The following is a 19,308-nucleotide window of genomic DNA, read 5'->3' on the forward strand; positions in this document are numbered from 1 at the left end:
TATTACTCAAAGGAACGTATCATATTCCAGAGTCCCCACAGTGTAACAGTCACAGTGTTCAAATATGATCCCAAATTATTCACTCTAAGAAGAGTGGAAAATCGTGACCCATTCTCAGGAAAAAACAAAATCAGTGGAGACTGACCCTGATGACCCACAAATTGGAAATTACAGACCAAAGGTCCAAAGTAATGACAACTGCTCAGTGAGACAAAAATACACATGCTCACCAAAAAAAAAAAAAAAAAAAAAGGGAAATTTCAGCACAGAAATAGAAATGACTTTAAAAAGAAAGTCCAGGACTGAAAAGTGTAACGTGAAATAAAATATCATGATATGTATGGACTTAGTAACAAAATCAACAAAAGCATCAATGAATTTAAATCTGTATCACTAAATATCCAATCTGAAGAACAGAGACAGAAGAGTTAAAAATAATGATCTGAGACTCAGAACGTGCATCTAAAGGATAAAGCAGTATCTCAAGGTCTACCATGCAGATAACAGGAGGTCAAGGAGCTACTGTTATGGTGCCCTGGGTTGGGCTTATGCCTGCAACACCAGCATCCCACATGAACACTGCTTTGAGTCCTGGCTGATCCAATTCCTATCCAGTTCCCTACTAACATCACAGCGAATATAGCAGATTACCCAAATACGCGGGTCCCTATTACCTATATGGGAGACCTGGATGGAATCCCAGGCTCCTGCCTTCAGCACGGTCCCCAGCAGGGTGTTGCAGTCATTTGGGGAGTAAAGCAGTAAATGGAAGAAGTCTATATGTATCTCTCCTTCCCTATAACTCTGCTTTCAAGTAAAATAAAGGTTTTGTTTTTTTTTAAAAAAAAAAAAGCAAAGAAAAGCAGGAGTTCAAAAAAGGAGTAGACAGAAAAAGGAAACAAATATTTGAAGAAATAATGGCTTAAATTCTCCCCAACTGATAAAAAGTTCACATTCCATAATTTGGTAAACTCCAAGCTGCATAAGTATAAAGACATAATCCTGGACTGCAAATTAAAACCCAATAGAATTTGAAATGTTAGTCTTTTGTGCTTGTTTCCCATATTTACTTCATAGTATAAGTGATTCAAAATCCTGTAGCCTAGCAACAGGCAGTTAATGCAAATGCCCAGGTCTATCTTGCATCGTGATTTCCAGTAAGCTGGGTCTCCTTCATTCATCTGCTAGAGTGCCCTCTATTCAAGGCTGTGGTTGGTGCCTACCTTCATTGCACTGCAGACCCTGCCAACCTGTGGCACAGGAGCACCCATAAGGGTCTGGGAGACAGAACACGTAGGACTTGCATCCTTCTGGTCCGCTACACCTTTCTTTACAAGTTCTGCCAAATGTGTGCAGCTCACAAGCTTCAGGAAGAGAAAGAATTGGTTCAGAATTCAATGTGCAACCCTTAAAATGTATCACTCTTCTTACATTTTTATCATTTGCCACAATACAGTTCTTTAACAGGTCTCTTTTAGATTGGTGAACACAGAAAATTAGTCTATTCCTACTGCAGCTCAGGCATGGCTAAACGCATCCTTTACAGCCCATTTTATCTTGAAACTGACCCAGAGAGCATCAGGCCTACTCCTCAGCATTATGCAGCTTGTGCACTGCACCAACTGGGAGAGTGACATTCACGTCACCTGTAGATTCACATGTTTATTACAACTTCCCAGTGGTTGGCAATAAAGAACCTTTAGGAAAAGATGCCCCCCCCCATTCACGTAAGGATACCCTATGGCAGAATAGGGGTCATTTAGCTTCCATTTTCCACATCTAGCATTCCCAGATTCAGTGGTGATGACTTTTTAAATCATGGCTCATTCCCCAAGTACTCTGAACTTACCCTTCTCACACGTCCTCCCCATAAAGCCAGGAGGGCAAATGCATTCTCCAGTATCTTCATGGCAGACACCATTGTTCATGCAAGTCGTGCAGAGACGGTTACATTCAGGTCCCCACTTCTGAGCCTCACATCCTTGTGTAAAGCAAACAAGACTGTGGTGAGCAGAGCATTTGCTATATGGCTTCAACAAATCCTGACGGAGCATTTACTGTATGGCTATTGTCTTAGTAAACAATGGTAAATGGAGATTAAAATACACCTTCTGCTCTCTGAAAGCTAATACGCTGAAAGACATATATGCAAGCAAGAATTTAAGATATCAACCAAGACAATGATGCCCCTAATCCTGTCTTTGGGATGGAAGAGGGCATAAAGGAAGATCTAATTAGCAAGGGAAGGAAAACTAGGGAACATGTTTCAGGATAGGGTTCGGCATGGAGAAATAGCAAGGCATGCTCAGGGAGCTTCAGGCGTGGTCAGGGATTGGAGCAGCATCCTCACCTGGGAATCAGAGCCACAAGCCTCAGACCCATCCCCCATACTCCCATCCTCCACTCCCCTCCACCCCATTTATTGAGTAAGAACTACTGGAAGTGGCCTGGCAATTTATGTTTGAGAAGCCCTCCAGGTTACTGTGATACCTGCTGGAGTCAGAGAACTTAAGAGTTTTCAGAAGGAAAAATGTGGCTGAAAATGCAAGAGGAGCTAAAGGCATCGCTGGTTTTTCAGCTGGAAAAAAACAACAGATGTGAAAAAACAATAAAACCTGAAATGCAGAGATGTTTAAACACCTTCTATATTCCTATAGGTCCATGGACACCTTCTAGTATAATAAAAACCTGGAGGGTTTGAGATAACGCTTTGTAATCTGGAACTCAACTTCGTTTCTCAGCCGAAGAAAGCAGTGCCACTTTCCCTGAGTGGTGTTGTTTTCATGGTGCCAAGCTTGGGCCTGTGCCCCAGCTGATGTATCCTTCTACCACCTGATAGATTGATATTGACTCTTCTCCTTCTCTCCTCTCTCTCTCTCTCCCCTTTTCTCTGTGTAATTCTGACTTTAAAATAGATAAATCTTGGGCAAGGAGGAAGAGGAGGAGGTCGAGGCGGAGGAACAGGAGACAACAGAGAGGAAGAGGAACAGCAGAAGCAGTACAAACATGGATTCATGGCACACAGAGGAAATACAAAATTATGATAAATCTTTTCTCAGTGAATTTAAACTGAAGAGAATTTCTATAAAAATAGCCAATGTGATTTTTTAACTACAAATGTTTTAAGCGCCAGTATTGTGGGACTTTCTTTACAGCTCTGCAAAATGTGCAAATACCAAAGCTGGGCCTCATGTCTTACTAAGCATGGAAAAACTCGAACCAGGAGAAAAATTCCTAAACGGGGAATGAACGTGTTTTCCTAACAATCCAAAAAGACAACGTGGAGATCAACATGTTTCAAAAATGTTTGTTTCACCTCAAAAGTTCATGGAGAATTTTAAATTATAGTCTACACAAAGTATTCGCTTTGATATTTAAAGCTTTAGCCTAGTATCACTGTGATACTGTGACATGATAAGAAATAAATACATACATATATTTGGTTCCTGCCCCTGGTTGTAGGCACACCAATCCTAAATGCCAGAGAGATGACAGAGTCTCTTATATGCTAATGAGATGACTGGTGGTCAGGGTAGGATAGACATGATTAGAGGGTTGAGATTTCCAGTTCCCCCTGCAGTGGCCAAGGAGCGGTGAGGGCCAAATACTGAGTTGATAACCATGCTAAATAAATTACCTAATTCACCTTGCTACAAGACCACTTCTCCACCAACTCCCCCACCAAAGGACATGGTTGAGACAGCAGCGATTCTGATGAATACATGGAAGCTCCTGGAAGGTGGTGGACCAGCAGAGGATATGCAGTCTCTGCACCCCCACTCCATTTCTTGCCCTGTGCAGCTCCCTCCATCTGGCTGCTCTGTATCAATGCTCCCTGCAGTAAATCAGTAAGCCTGCTTCTCTAAGTCATCCAGTGGCTTAGCCAAAACTGAGGAGAGGCCCTTTGGAAACTCAGTTTTAAGCCAGGCAGTCATGTGAAGGGGTGTGTGAGGCTGGGGCAATGATCTGGAACAGAGCTTTTAATCTATGGGATTTTTGCTATCTCCAGATTGACTGTCTTGATTGAGTTAAATCTTAAGATACCAGCTAATGTCCACCAGAAAACTGATAGGTGTATGAAAAAGTTAGCAAAAGTGTTCCGTTGAATGAGCATAAACAGTAGGAAAAGCACAGATTTTTTTTTTCCTTTCAAACAATGTATGTCAGCATCTGGTATTTCTGATGTCCCATTTGTTCAGGAGTCTGAGCACCCTGGCATAAGATGCTGTGTTAGACAGGAGAAGAACTACCTAAATGAAACAACTGTTTAAAAACAGACAGCTCCTCCTGAGACAGTTTCACATAGATTTTGAAAGCTGAATCTTGCAGTTACACCATCATGCTAAATTCAGCTACTTTGAATATTGTCTGTATGAAATGTCTGCCCTAACATTTAATGAGTGAAAGACCAAGGACAATAGCCACACAGAAAGAAACAGCTCTTCTTACATGTACAGACTTCTTGAATAAAGGTCCAACAATTCTGTCCATAATGTACTTTATTATACCTACACCATAGAGATGGCTTAGTATAAGGCCTAAACAAGATGAAATGTACTTTGTATATCTCATTGTCTTATTGCAATATCTAATTATATTTGTAATTTTCCAATTGGGAATGACTGTAAAACTGATTTATATTGTTATCCTGTATTTTCAACACCAACACAATGCTTGGCAGAAAATAATAATCAAAACATTTTGCTGGAACAATGAGTAAATAAAGAAGTACAATGCAAAGTAAATAATCATCACGAAATAGTGATACCAGTCCATCAAGGCATGACAGAGCAGGCTTGGTATTTAAAATTAAGACCTGGAAATTCAATATCATGAGCACCTGACGAAGCTGAGAACATCTTCTGTTTTCCATATATCAATTTCCAGTACAAATTACTAGTGATAGTTTTTCCCCATAGATGCAGTGACTGGGGAATGGGGGAGAGTAAGGTTTTCACCTGTTCTAACTTCCATTTTTCAAACCTGAAAATTAAAATAATATCTAAGAGGTAAATGATCCAGAAAATGTGGGATTTATAGGTAACTTAGCTAGATGCTTTAACTATATTTAGTCCAACCCAGAAATCCAACTCATCACCCAATAGCAATTTTCAGGAATATTCCTTGCCTGCTGTGATTTGCCTTTTGGGGAGGATAAGCCTTCTACACAAATGCCAGCTCCTACCATATGTAACTATGGTGTGACTTCACTCTCATCTGTATCTCATTGGTCTAGGCAGCTAAATTACTACATATATTATATCAATCTGTCTATCATGAGAATTCAAAATTTACAAGTAAAACAGACACCATTAAAGTTGAGTTACACTAAAGGCAACATCACAGAGAGAAAGTTCAGACTCCCACCACTGGGCCTATCTTTTCTGAGACTTACTTATCAGTTCTCCCATCCATTTCCTGACAGTCTTTAGTATTTCTTCAAGAAATCCCTGGCTTTTGCATAGATTTCCAGAGTCAGTTTCTGTTGCTTGCATTTAAGAATTCTAGTAAGTTACACCACTGCAGATGGTGGCCTCTGAGTCACTTACTCCGGACTATCAGCCTGGTGAAGGCCGAGGTGAAGAGGTTTCCTCCTATGTACCTGGCTGAATACACTCCTGCATCCTGGGGCTGAGCATGAGGCAGGTGCACTTCTAAGATATCAGGTACTTCATGCCGGGGCACTGAATGGATAAAGGAACCTGGGAAAAGGGAAGAAGAGAACAGATCATACTAATGACTGCTTGTCTGGCCCTTCCACTTAATCAGCCTTCCCTGACATATAAAATGTACTGTCACACTGAATGTGTGAAAAAAGTGAAAAGGCTGAGCCATTCAATCCTCCCCAGCAGTCAAGAAAGGCACAGTGATAGAGCCAATTGGTAAGATTCCAGACTAACCCAGCACATTAAGACACAGGTGAACCAAGCTTTAGTTGTTAAAGATTTGTTTATTTTTATTTGAAAGACAGATTCACAGAGATGAAAGAGAGGGAGAGGGAGGGAATAAGAGAGAGAGAGAGAGAGAGAGAGAGAGAGAGAGAGAGAGAGAGAGAGAGAGAGAGAGAGAGAGAGAGACAAAGAGCTCCTCCATCAGCCAACTCACCCCAACAAATAGCTGCAACAACAGAGCTGGGACAGTATGCAGCCAGAACACTAGCACCCAGTTGGGCACCACATGGGTGCAGCAGCCAAAGGACCTGGGCCATTCTCCACCACTCCCCCGAACCACCTCAGAAACACTAGTAGGGAGCTGGATTGGAAGCGTAACAGGCAGAACAGGCACCAGCACCCATATGAGATACTGATGCTACAGCTAGAAGCTTAGCCTGCTATCCCATGCCGCCAGTTCCTAACTTTTTAATCTTCTGTAGGAAGAAATCAACTCAAAAGGGAGTGCAAGGGGCCCAGCACAATAGCCTAGTGGCTAAAGTCCTTGCCTTCCACATGCCGGGATCCCATAAGGGTGCGGGTTCATGTCCCGGCAGCACCGCTTCCCATCCAGCTCCCTGCTTGTAGCCCTGGAAAGCAGTTGAGGACGGCACAAAGTCTTGTGACCCTGCACCTGCACGGGAGACCTGGAAGAAGCTCCTGGTTCCTGGCTTTAGATTGGCTCAGCTCTGGTCATTGTGGCCACTTGGGGAGTGAATCAGCAGATGGAAAATCTTCCTCTCTGTCTTTTCTCCTCTCTGTATATCTGGCTTTCCACTAAAAATAAATAAAATCTTTTTTAAAAAGTAATGCTAAGCAGGATTAGAAATGGCAAGTTATCTTGTCACATAACCAAGTACCTGAGTGAGACCTAGAATCATAACTTTAACCTGAAATTCCTATTACCACAGAATTCGCAACGGTCCCCATAAGTATTTCACTGGAGCAGGCAACTGCCAGCTGGCAGTATCAAACCACAGTTAGGGTCTTGACAGATTTGGACTACACAGTTGGACCTCTAAAAATTGTATCCCAGCTTCACTATGATTACTTTCTTATCGTTGCAATCAAACATCCTCTCACTTCACATGACTCAATTTGGGACCCACTGATCACATTATGATGTAGCTATATGGTGTGTGTATTTATCATATGAATTCTACAGAATGTATAATAAAATACATTATTTTCTACTTTTTTAAACTTATATAAATTAAGTGAAAATATGAATCTCTTATTTAAGTAGCAAAATACACCAAGGACAAAAGTTTCCATCACAGAATTTGATAAACTTGTGTCATAGCATCTGTATCTCAAACATCTGTCCCTTCTCCCACTGCAACAGGATAATGATTGAATGTCATGTATTACCTAATGCCTCACATCGTAGTGCTACAATGAAATGTAACACACACTCACCATTTTTGTAAATCACCGCATCTTCTTCTTTAATCAACACCTTTTTGAAAGATATATTCACATTATCTCCCTTGTCCACAGTCATAGTTAAAGTAGCTGGTAGGAAGGAAGCTTTTAAAAGAGAGAAAAACAAAAGGTGAGATCACACACTGTTGCCAGAAGTAACTGAACTCTGAGCTTCAAAAAAATGAGAGTTGGCACCTGCTGGGAGTCAGATGGTTTTCAAAACGTGGTGGCTAATGAGTGTTCACTTTCCTTAAGATTATGTACGTTTTAAAGAATTTGATGAAGATCATGATCATTTCTCATGTAAAACTTCGAATATAGACATAAAAAATACATGTACAACATTTTTCCAAGCAACTGGTTTGTGTGAAGGGTAAGGATTTTGTGTTCATATCTGTTATCAAATTTAATCATAATATTAACTAGATCTGCTATCCTTATCTAGCCACACTACCAAGGTCCAGCAAAGTAGAAAAGAGGACTATGTGTTTCCTCCAAATACAAACAAGTATTTTCCAACTGACTTCTCTTTGGATCCTTTTGTGTTGTTGTTCCAAATAATTCTAATTGCTTTACAGTGCCCCAAGACTCTCTCAAGTGGAATATGCACAATGCTAGATTTACCGTTAATGATATAACTAACAGAATATTAAAGAATCAAGATAAGAATAGAATCCAATATCTTATCTTCAGCCTTTAAATTATTTATATACTGACATAGCTATGGAATTGGAGGTGAGGATTTGGCTTATAAAATAATTGAGCAATTATCGAAAACCTCTACTTTGTACCAGCATAGGAACATAGCCTGCCCAGTTTCCCTGGGTTATTGCACAAATGTATAAATAAATAAATCTAATTTAACATCTTCCCAGACACAATCATTTCATTTTCTAATTTAACTACAATGTGCAGAAAGCCATACTCTGTAGAATATGAATAAATTAACTTTGTTTTATTAGCCCATTACTTAAAAAGAAGAGAAATGATACATGTAATTTTCCTTAGCATGGACATTAGGAGAGAGAAATAAACTAAAGGTACAAAATGCGGATGGAGAAGAAGGCCCAAAGAAAATGAAAGGAAAAGACAAAATGAAATGTTAGAAGTGATGCCAAACATACGAAAAGACAATGAGTTCAGATCAACAATCTCAGATTTTAGCATTTTAATTATGTAATGCTTATAGCTATACGCTCTTTTCTTAAACTTTAAATACAGTGGCACATAAGACTGAGAAAAACACAAAAATACATGGTAAATAGTAACCAAAATAACCTTGTATTAAATTTATTTCAGAAAAACTTTTTCTAAGGTGGCTATTTGGTGCAACGGTTCAATCATCAGCACTTGGGAAGACCTCACTCTTCATCAGAGTGCCTGGAGTGAGTTGCAGTTACTCTGTGCATTGTCCTGCTAATGCACATCCTGGGAGATGGCAGGTGATGGCTCAACTACCTGGGTCACTGTTAACCACATTGGGGACCCGGATTGAGCTCCAGGCTCTAGGTTTTAGCCTGGCCAAGCTCTGGTCGATATGGGAGTTTGGGAAGTGAACCAGTGGATGAAAATGCTTCATCTGTCTGCCTTCAAATAAAATGAAGATTTACAAAAACAAAAATTGAGATAACATTTGTAGGGATAAAGTGACATTCACATGATAAAGAAGAGAACTATTGACCATCTAATAAAATCTTTTCAGAATTTTTCATTCATACATTCTGTTAGAGAAGGTATTGGAATCCTGAATTTGTATATGCGCCTATCCACAAAGTTTCACTGCAAAAACTAACAAAATTAAAGTAACTGACATATCTATAAGTATAGAATTTTACAGAACTTGATTAATCACATGCTCTGAAAATTGCTAAGGAAAAGCATGAAAGTTTTTAGTGACACAATTAAAGGTCTGTTGACTATTGATAGAACATGTGCTCAGTTATCGGACTGAATACAGTGCCATATCCAGCATGTTACCTCCCTATTAATCCATAAACCACATATCCATGAATAGCAAATTCTCTGACAAGAATGCCTCAAAATTAGAAATCAGTAGCAAAACCCCTGCACCCTCAACTATACATCCCTATCGAGTTTCAGTCAGGGCCAGTGCCAGAGAGCCAGAGACTCCCGCGGATGACTTGAGTGATACCACACCTGCTCACTGTGCCCTAGTTCTCTTCTCATTGGTGGTTTTCAGATAGGTGGCTTCATGGAGACTGATGGACTGTGAACACCACTGGCAGAGCTGCACATACAATGAGGGAGGTGCATGCCTCAGGCTGACACTCAGAAGGGCTGATGCTTTGGGTTTGCCTGCTTGTTTTCCTCCACTATGACATGTCCAGGACTCTTCTGTGTGGCCAGATATGTGAACAGCTTTGGCGCAGATGCCGACCCAGAGGGATCAACCCAGCGGGACGGCATCAAGAGCACTGGAATCAGTTTTGGGCTTGAACCCACCTGCTGCCACCTAGTGGGCCTTTTGCATGACTTGATTAACCTCTGCAAATTTCATCTTCCTCATCTGTAATTTGGAGCAGTACTATCTACTTTAAAAGGTTGCCAGGAATATTACATAAGCCAGGCCCCACGTGCTTAGGAGGTCAATGTCTTTCCTAAATATAAACAATCAGCAACTCGGCTGAGCTGACATTTGTGTTATGGACACGCATAGTGGGATTTTCAATGGCATTAAAGGAACCAGTCTGGGAGCAGGTGGGCAGTGATGGGAGGGGATTTTAAGGGCTCCTTCTTGTGTTCATAAGGTGCTTCCTTGAGCCATCTCTAATGTGCAGGTCTTGCCTTCTGTGACATGTTCTGAGGCCCCTTGAGAAATTTCTTCGACTCTTCCATGCTGTTGTTTCTTTCCATGTGGTTTGTTTATATTTTGTGCCCCTTTGTGTGACAATTGTTTAGCTGGCTATGGGACTTTTCACAGAGCATTGTATTCTGAAAAAGGAACTGAGATTTTCCAGTAAGCTCAGGTTCAACACAGCTTTTCCCCTCCTCTCAGTAGCTCTTTATTATTTCAGACTTGGTGCTTCTTAAGCTCCCTGTTTGCATAGGGACACCAACACACCAGAGTTTCACTGCTGACCAAACTGCTACCTCCTGCATGCAAGGCTTCACATTAATTGTTCTGAGGAGTACTACATGGAGGAGGCCCAAACTTCATGCATTTCCCCATCACACAGGAGCCTGAGCTTGTATTGAATAGACATAATGATGTCTTACGACTTGGCAGGATTGTAAAATTAATAGGCACCTTTCAATTTTCTTTTTTGTTATTTTTTATTTCATTTTATGATACAGTTTCATAGGCTCTGGGATTCACCCAACCCCTCCCCATGACCTCCCCCCATGGTGGATTCCTCCACATTGTTGCAGTAGTACAGTTCATATCCAGTCATGATTCCTTCATTGCGAGCATGTACCATGCATAGAGTTCAGCATCTTATTATCCAGATAATTTCAACCGTTTCCTTGGGAGACCATCTCTGGTCTGAAAGCAGAGCTGGCAGAATATCATCCCGACCAATTAAAAACCACAACATAACCTCAACAACAATTGACAACACTATGGAGTTAATTGACATGGTATTGAGTGACCAATATGTTAGAAAATGCAAGTTCTTAACCACACCCTGTGACTACTTCACTGACAATTCAATTTTACTTTATATACAACCAGTTGCCATACACCTTAAAATGGTTATGGGGTACTATTCAGCTATCTCATGTCTATTTTCATTTTACTATTTAGCAGTTTGTAGTATTGAAGCATAATTTTGCTGAACATGGCAGATTTTAGGATAGTCTAAAGTGGCTTATAACTTTGACAAGGCATATGTTAACAATTTAAGTACAGAACAGTTTTAGGAGGTGAGTGCAGAGAAATCTTCACTACCTTAGTGAGGAGTAACTAATCTTTGTGTCCTACCTAGTAAGGAATATGTGAGTCCAAGCTGACTGCTTCCTGTCTGGCTAAGCTTTCCTTGTTGGTCTCTATCTAATCTAATTTTAATTTTGGGGGGGGGCGCTCCAGAGCAACCCTGATGGTCATTGCAAGAGAGGGTGGGGGATCCAAAGTTGGAACTCTGTGAATAGGCACCTTTTATTAGTGCCTACTATGACACAAATCACACTAAGTTCACTTTCAGAAAATTCCTATAGCGTAAGTCAAAACTGTCTAATTTTACAAGTGAGGAAATTAAAATAAAGGGACGCTAAATGACCTGCTTAAGATCACAAAGTAAATACAATGGAAAGCCAGGATTTGATTTAGTGTACCCAGCTCCAAAGGCTGTCCTCGATTACACGATGCTAGCATTCAAAGACTTTGAACTCCAAACACCTCATTTTATTAATGAAAATGCTGAGGTCTAAGTTCAAACAGGACTTGCATAAAACCATGGACCAAGTAATGGATAGAACTTAACCAATACAATTCACCTCTTTCTTGCTCAAAAATAAGGTAGATATAGTACATGTAACAAAGATATTTTTCATGGATAACGAACAGCTGAGCTAATGACTGTATCCTTTGAACATTAGAAAAGTACTAAGAGTAACTAATGTGATTATTTTACATAACATTTAAAACATCTCTGTGAAGACAGTGTACCACAGTTTCCTACTGTGGGAGATGGAGCTAAGGACACCTCAGTTGCTTATTCATGACCTCCTAACAATGAACGTGTGAAAGTCAAGGCACAAATTCAACACTTCCATACTTATTTCACAACAGCAGTTCCCCAATTTTGTTACCCCGGCCTGCATCCTTAGTAATCAATTGCAGCCTTTCTGAAATACATTTAATTCTTCAAATCGACCTCGTTGATTTCTTATGTCCAAGTCTTGATTTGCCTCCCTTTTCTCCTACACCTCCCCAGTCCTTCTCATTCCTCCGTCTCCAGTGAGATGTCTCCAGGGGCCTCATACAATCCTTGCCATCCAGGTTAGCACTCTCATAGCCACTCTCCGATCATAGCCCACCTCCTGGCGTGCTGACCCTACTAAGCCAAGTGTATGAAGAAATCTTTTCTTGGTCATTTTTACTTGGAAAGGCAACCCAGGATTTCTCTGGGATTAGGCTGAAATTGCCCTTTCCAAGGCCAAACAGTCACTAGCTAAGTAAAGGCAGCTATTAATAACAAAGACATGAACCTCGTGTGTTAATGGCGCCTTAGTAATCCTAAACAGATAGGCATTTGAAAGCTAAATGTGATACTAATACAGTCCATTCTATTATATTCTATTATATACTTTATATAATTGTTAGAGGAATGTCAAATACATAACAAATATTCAGAGAATGTTAATGTCATTGCATCCCCTATTTGTACTTGGCATAAATAAAAGCAATAATAGCGGGAATGAAAGAAATAAATAAATCTTCTATAAGGTTTTCTTATTTTCCTTGTGTTTATGTACTTATTTATTTGTGCTATTTACATATAAACAGATCTTTCCATCAGCTCCACAAGTCCTATCTGGGAAGTTCGGTGTTATCAAGATAAAACTATTTCTCAAGTGAAACTAGAAAAAATAATATGTATATTTCTTATGATGAATAGTTCTGAAATAGATTTTTGAACCTAAAAATGTGTCAAGTTTTATTTACAGTTCCTGTCTGAAAACAAAATCACCAGTAAGGACTGAACAAACTATTGTCAGCCATTTTATATAATACTTATTGATTGAAAAAAAAATGGCTATTTGGGGTATATGAGCCAATTTAAGCTGTGTTTTGGCACATCCCAAATGAATTTTCCACTTCCTTCCCAGATGCACAAGTCAGCAGCAAGCAGGAATACACTGACGTTTATCTTATCCTTTTAGGTCCCCGGGCAGTGTTCCCATAGTTATCAGAGAATTGTGACACAAAGACAGTTTTGAAGCTTCTCCTGGCTCACCACAGTAGATATCATTTTCCTCCACAGTTCCCCAGCATCCAGTGGGGACTTTTCCCACTTGCCCTAGTGTCATTTAAAGGTGAATGCCAGCAAGAGAAATCAAATCAGTTCCCCAAGCTGAGATCCCATTATTGCTAAAATATAAGAAAGGGGCAGGTACTCACTGGCAGGGCAAATGCTGGCATACTCGTGTGCCACATCAGAGTGCTTTGAATTGAATCCTAGATTTTTCTGATTCCAGCTTTCTGTTAATGCACACCCTAAGATAAGAGTGGTAATGGCTCCAATGTGTGGATCTCTGTCACTCACATTGGGGACATAGACCAAGCTCTTGGCTCTAGGTTGCAGCTCCTGGCCTCAACCAAGCCCAGTCCATGCTACTGCAAGAATCTGATCAGTGATTCAGCAGGTGGAAACACATGCATTTTCTCTCTCTCCTCCTTTCCAAACAAAATGAAAAGAAAAGTAAATAATATAGGAGAGAACATTCTATCTATTATAAATCTCTAGGATTATAGAAGTTATACAATGAAGTTATACAATGAAGACAATCAGTAGTCCCAACACATTATCACTCCAAGGCACTGTAATGGTAGTTATTCAACATTTACTATAAGCCAAATAGTATCTCTGATCTTCACATGTATGTGGCACAATCTCTTTTTTTCAGATGAACAAAAGCTTCAATTTCAATTAATTTTCCCTGAGTTACACTATTCACTTACAGGGGTGGGTTCAACACCCATGTTCCGTTGCTTTATGTTCCTATCTATACCTCTATTCTGTGGCCTGGGTGATTTGGGGATTACAAGTAGAATCAATGTACATTATTAAGTACTAGGAATCAGAGAAATGTGTTAGCCTTAAGTGAAAATGGAACACAAAGAACAGTGCATTGATTTGAAATGTAGAACTCCCAAATCGGATCACTTGACATCAAATCCCATTCCCAGCGCTTTCATTCAACTACTGTTACACATTTTATTTTACAGTATTTCACTTGTCACAGGATTTAAGGAACACATCTACTGTGTGGACAGATATACCCATGGTTACTGCCTTTCTTGTATTTCACACATGATGAAAAATGATACCAACATAAGTTGCCTGGTTTCCTGAGCCCTCACAGATGTGTGAGTGAAGGACAAGCACTTAAAACTCTGGTGGGTGTAAGTTTGAAAGGCAGCTTCTATCCACTGTTGCTTACTTTCCAAACCTGCCTTTGTCTTATTTAATTGAATCTAAGTTATCTGTGTGTCACGTTTAACTCCCTCTGTCTTGGCTCTCCATGTTAGTATTTCTAGTTCAACAAGGATGATCTCAAGGCAGATCCAGGAATGGTGGCACCTCAGATTTCATTCGCATAAAACTATTACAGCACAAGTTTCATATCATCTTTACGTGGAATGTGGAAACATCAGCAAAATGACCCTACTCTTCATGCAAGTCAGATCCACAATGGCATGTGAAAAATAATAGATCTGACTTGCAGCCATGATAGCTTTGGCACACCTCACATCCCTTTGTTCAACCTCTCTTCCCTCACTGGAGAGCTGCATTCCTGGGAATTTCTGTTGTGCGCTTTTCCCACTTGCCCTGGTGCCATTTAAAGGTGAATGTTATAGTTTTGCTAAGAAAACCCTTTCCTTCATTTGTAATGAACAGTGATTTTATCATGTTAAAGTGAGTTAGCAGCCTTCAAATATTTTAATTACTGCCATGAGCAAATGCAATGCAATGTTTCAGGTGGGATCCAGCCAGAAGTTAGCTCTAAGCCTTTGCTCCTCAGGTATGTTCACAGTTGAGCAAATTCTCAACACTAGGACTTTGAACTGCGACGTGTCAAGACCCTTCCTCATAACGTACTGAATCCAAGTCTGTGTTTTAAAAAGAACCACATTGTTCAATAAGCACGGTCAACACTGAGAAGCACGGAGCTAAAAGCATGGCAAATTCTCAGATGAGAACTTATCACTAAGACATAGGCAGAAGGGGGCTGGCATTGTGGCACAGCAGGGTTAAGCTACTGCCTGGCACACTGGCACCTCATATTGAAATGCCGAATCAGGTACTGGCTCTTCCACTTCCAGTCCAGCTCCCTGCTAAGATGCTTGGGAAAGCAGCAGAAAACGACCCAAGTCCTAAGAACCCTGCCACTCATTTGCCATCAAAACAGCACTCCTGCTTCAGCCTGGCCCAACCCTAGCTGGTGTGGCTATTTGGAGAATGAATCAGTGAATGCAAGCTCTCTGTCTCTCTGTCTTCCAAATAAATAAAACAAATATTTCAAAAAGACATGGGCAGAAGCATGTTACTCATACGGACCAGATTTGAATTAAAACTTAAATTTTCTGAAGATCTCACAGTGTCAATATTGCATAAGATAACACTCAGTACACAGCCTCCGTGTCTAAGATGACCTTAATCTACAAAGCTCTCCTTCATACTAGGATTCAGCAGCCCAGAGGAAATGGCTGGTAAGTGAAGGGCCAGATCACTGCAGAGTGCCTATTAGGAATTCTGTCCCTTCCTGCTAGCAGATAACACCAGCAACCTTTCCCTGCCTGTTCATCTGACAGCACCAGAACACAAGCATTAAATATACTGACAACACCATCTCCTCCAGCTGCTGTCAGATTGGCAGACTGGGTTTGAGATACAGCTTACGACCCATTTCTATTTTGGGACAACCACTGCATCACATCATGCTTGGTGAGAGGCAGTGGAGTAATAATCACCCCTCGGAAGCAACTCTCAAGATCCTTCTTCCAAATGCTGTTGCTTTTGGAGCTGGGCCTGGATGCTCAGTACTAGAACTAAATCATCATCCCAAGATGGCAGCCTGCAAAGACAGCCCCAGTAATCCATCCCTTCATATACCCATACTATCTGCTATTTAATTTTGTAGTGCCCTCTCACTCGGACTCCATGATCAACTATTTTGACTTGCTTTGCACAATAAAATTAGGCAGGAGTGAAAATATACAATTATGAGCCTAGATTTCAGGAAGTCACGTGTTTCCATTTTTCTCCTGCAGCTCTATGGTTTACATGAAAAAAATGTGTTGCTTGGCCTGCTACAGGGTAATAGACATGGAACAGAGCAAAAGTACCCTAGTGCAGTCAGTCCAGTAAGCCCACCAACTAACCCACCTACATATCTATGAAAGTCAAGCCAGTGTCAACAGGCCCAACTCCTCAGCCCAGCAGACTAACTCATCAGCTGTAAGCACTCTGCTTGACATGCCTTTGCTGTTAGATGTTCTACGACGTTGGGGTGGCACCAAAAAACAGCCACACCAAGTAACCAATCAAATTCAGTTCCTAATAGATATTTCCCTTTAAAGATTTCATTTCTTTTGAATTTTCTCCCTGAAAAATGTAAAATCTGTTAATAGTACTTACAGGCAAGCAAAACAATTAAATGACAAATCAATGGGAAAGTTTAAAATAACCAGCAGTTTGGCAACAGGCAATTGTTTCTGTTGCTATGATTTTCATATTATATACTTGAAACAGTCATATCTCTAAGTAACATGAAGGCTTTATGAAAATATGTATTTCATTTCAGCAATTTAATTAGAATCAACATCCAGTGAGGTGACTGTATGTGAGGGAATTGGAATGGAAGTTCTCTTTTACCTCTGGTACTCTGTGTACCAGAGACAACGATGCTTGGACAAGACTTTCACATTTCATACTCATATATCTCAGGCTCAGCTTCTCAGGGAGAAGCTATCAAAACAAAATAGCTAAGTGGGTGTGTATGCATGTGTGCGCACACCTCAGAGAGCCACATCATCCCATAAACCAGAGGCATGTTACCTTGTTGACGCATCTTCATGGTTCGGATCCGTATGGCCTCTCCTCGAACTCGCCCTTCACAGAAATAAGCACCATTGATCTTACTGGCCTTCTCTCTTTTCCAAACAACTTTCTTAGCCCACTCCCTGGTCGCATCTTGAGTCACTTCTAGTGGATCCTGGTGTTGGTTCATTAAGGCTTCAAAGTCCCGTCCTATAGTGATGGGCTCATGAGGGTGCCAGCCAGAGGCAATGCAGGTGAGAGAGGTTTCAGCATCAGATACAAGAGGCAGGGAATTGATTAAGATCAGGTCCATGGCGCCTTCCACTATTCCTGAAAGGAAGAAAGTAAAATGCATGTCACAAATAGTAACTTGTCCCACAGGGTGAACTGGTACTTACACAGCCTTATCTAAAAATAGCTCTGAGCATTTTCTAAAATGTCATTCTGATTTTATGCCAATTTTCCACTGCCGGCGGGGGCAACCCAAGACCCTTTACCAAGGCAGAAAGATCCATCATCATCCAGACCCTGCTAACCTCACCTGCCCTTTTGCACATCCAAGCTGCAAATGACTAATTTCCCCAAACAAGACTTTATATACCTCTATTCACTATATTTATCCACATTTTATATATTGCTACCCCCCACAGTGTGTGAGACATAGTATACTATCCAGTAAATGTTTGAAAAAATAAATTACTGATAGTGGCATCATTATTATTTACTGTTCACTGTAATGGTCATTAGTAATATTTATTAGTTGATGTTTCTGGCAAACTTCCACAGTAATATTCTAAAGAAATATGTCAATTACACACACTTATGCTAAATTTGTAGACGCTCATTTTATTAAGATTTTTTTAAATTAATTACATTTCATTTTATGATACAGTTTCATAGGCTCTGGGATTCACCCAACCTCTCCCCATGACCTCCCCCCATGGTGGATTCCTCCACATTGTTGCAGTAGTACAGTTCATATCCAGTCATGATTCTTCCATTGCAAGCATGTACCATGCATAGAGTTCAGCATCTTATTATCCAGATAATTTCAACCTTTTCCTTGGGAGACCATCTCTGGTCTGAAAGCAGAGCTGGCAGAATATCATCCCGACCAATTAAAAACCACAACATAACCTCAACAACAATTGACAACACTATGGAGTTAATTGACATGGTATCAAGTGACCAATATGTTAGAAAATGCAAGTTCTTAACCACATCCTATGACTACTTCACTGACAATTCAATTTTACTTTATATACAACCAGCTGCCATACACCTTAAAATGGTTATGGGGTACTATTCAGCTGTCTCGTATATATTTTCATTTTACTGTTTAGCAGTTTGTAGTATTGAAGCATGATTTTGCTGAACGTGGCAGATTTTAGGATAGTCTAAAGTGGCTTATAACTTTGACAAGGCATATGTTAACAATTTAAGTACAGAACAGTTTTAGGAGGTGAGTGCAGAGAAATCTTCACTACCTTAGTGAGGAGTAACTAATCTTTGTGTCCTACCTAGTAAGGAATATGTGAGTCCAAGCTGACTGCTTCCTGTCTGGTTCTAAGCTTTCCTTGTTGGTCTCTGTCTATCTAATCTAGTTTTAATTTGGGGGGGGGCCTCCGAGTGACTCTAATGGTCATTGCAAGAGAGGGTGGGGGATCCAAAGTTGGAACTAAGTAAGGACCAGAGAAAGCTCCCCTCCTGAGTCCCGAAGGGAGTTTACTGTTCTTCTGTTTCTCAGGACCACTCAGGGCTCCTGGCTGTTGTTCTGATGACATTAGATCCTGTGAGGAAGGATCTGGGCATCTTTCATCCCATGTGGGAGATCCAAAAGGGAGTGGATGACCTCAGACTTGTTGGCCTACAAGGGCAGTCCAATTCCCTGTGGTCTCCTTGGCAGTAGTCCTTGGTGACCATACTGATAGTCCTTGGTGAGGATCTGGGAGTAGACACTCATTTTTAAAGAATTGGCCATTTCTTTGTGAAACTGCAAAGACAGAGACAATGGGACTGACATTATGGCACTATGGATTAAGCCGTTGCTGGTAGCACTGGTATTCCATATGGAAGTGTCAATTCAAGTCTTGACTGCTCACCGTCATTAGTTTTCTGCTAATGCACCTGGGAATATAGCAGAAGATGACCCAAGTTATTTGGTTCCCCATCACCAATGTTCAAGAATCTGGCACCTGGCTTCAGACTAGCATGGACCTAACTGTTGC

General features: G+C 40.6%; 1 protein-coding gene across 2 annotated transcripts in view; it reads right to left on the reverse strand.

Moving 5' to 3' along the window:
- Positions 1–19,308, reverse strand: part of TEK (TEK receptor tyrosine kinase) — a 121,150-nt gene that overhangs the window by 43,400 nt on the left and 58,442 nt on the right. For both annotated transcript variants that reach the window (XM_004581062.4, XM_058672523.1), the window contains exons 2-6: positions 17,099–17,410; positions 7,350–7,460; positions 5,550–5,702; positions 1,850–1,981; positions 1,224–1,364 (exon numbers count right to left, since the gene is read on the reverse strand). In XM_004581062.4, the coding sequence (XP_004581119.2) occupies positions 1,224–1,364; positions 1,850–1,981; positions 5,550–5,702; positions 7,350–7,460; positions 17,099–17,410 (849 nt within the window). The remainder of the gene's footprint in view (positions 1–1,223; positions 1,365–1,849; positions 1,982–5,549; positions 5,703–7,349; positions 7,461–17,098; positions 17,411–19,308) is intronic.

Source organism: Ochotona princeps, chromosome 14 (assembly GCF_030435755.1).
Source record: "Ochotona princeps isolate mOchPri1 chromosome 14, mOchPri1.hap1, whole genome shotgun sequence".
NCBI classification, from domain to species: domain Eukaryota; kingdom Metazoa; phylum Chordata; class Mammalia; order Lagomorpha; family Ochotonidae; genus Ochotona; species Ochotona princeps.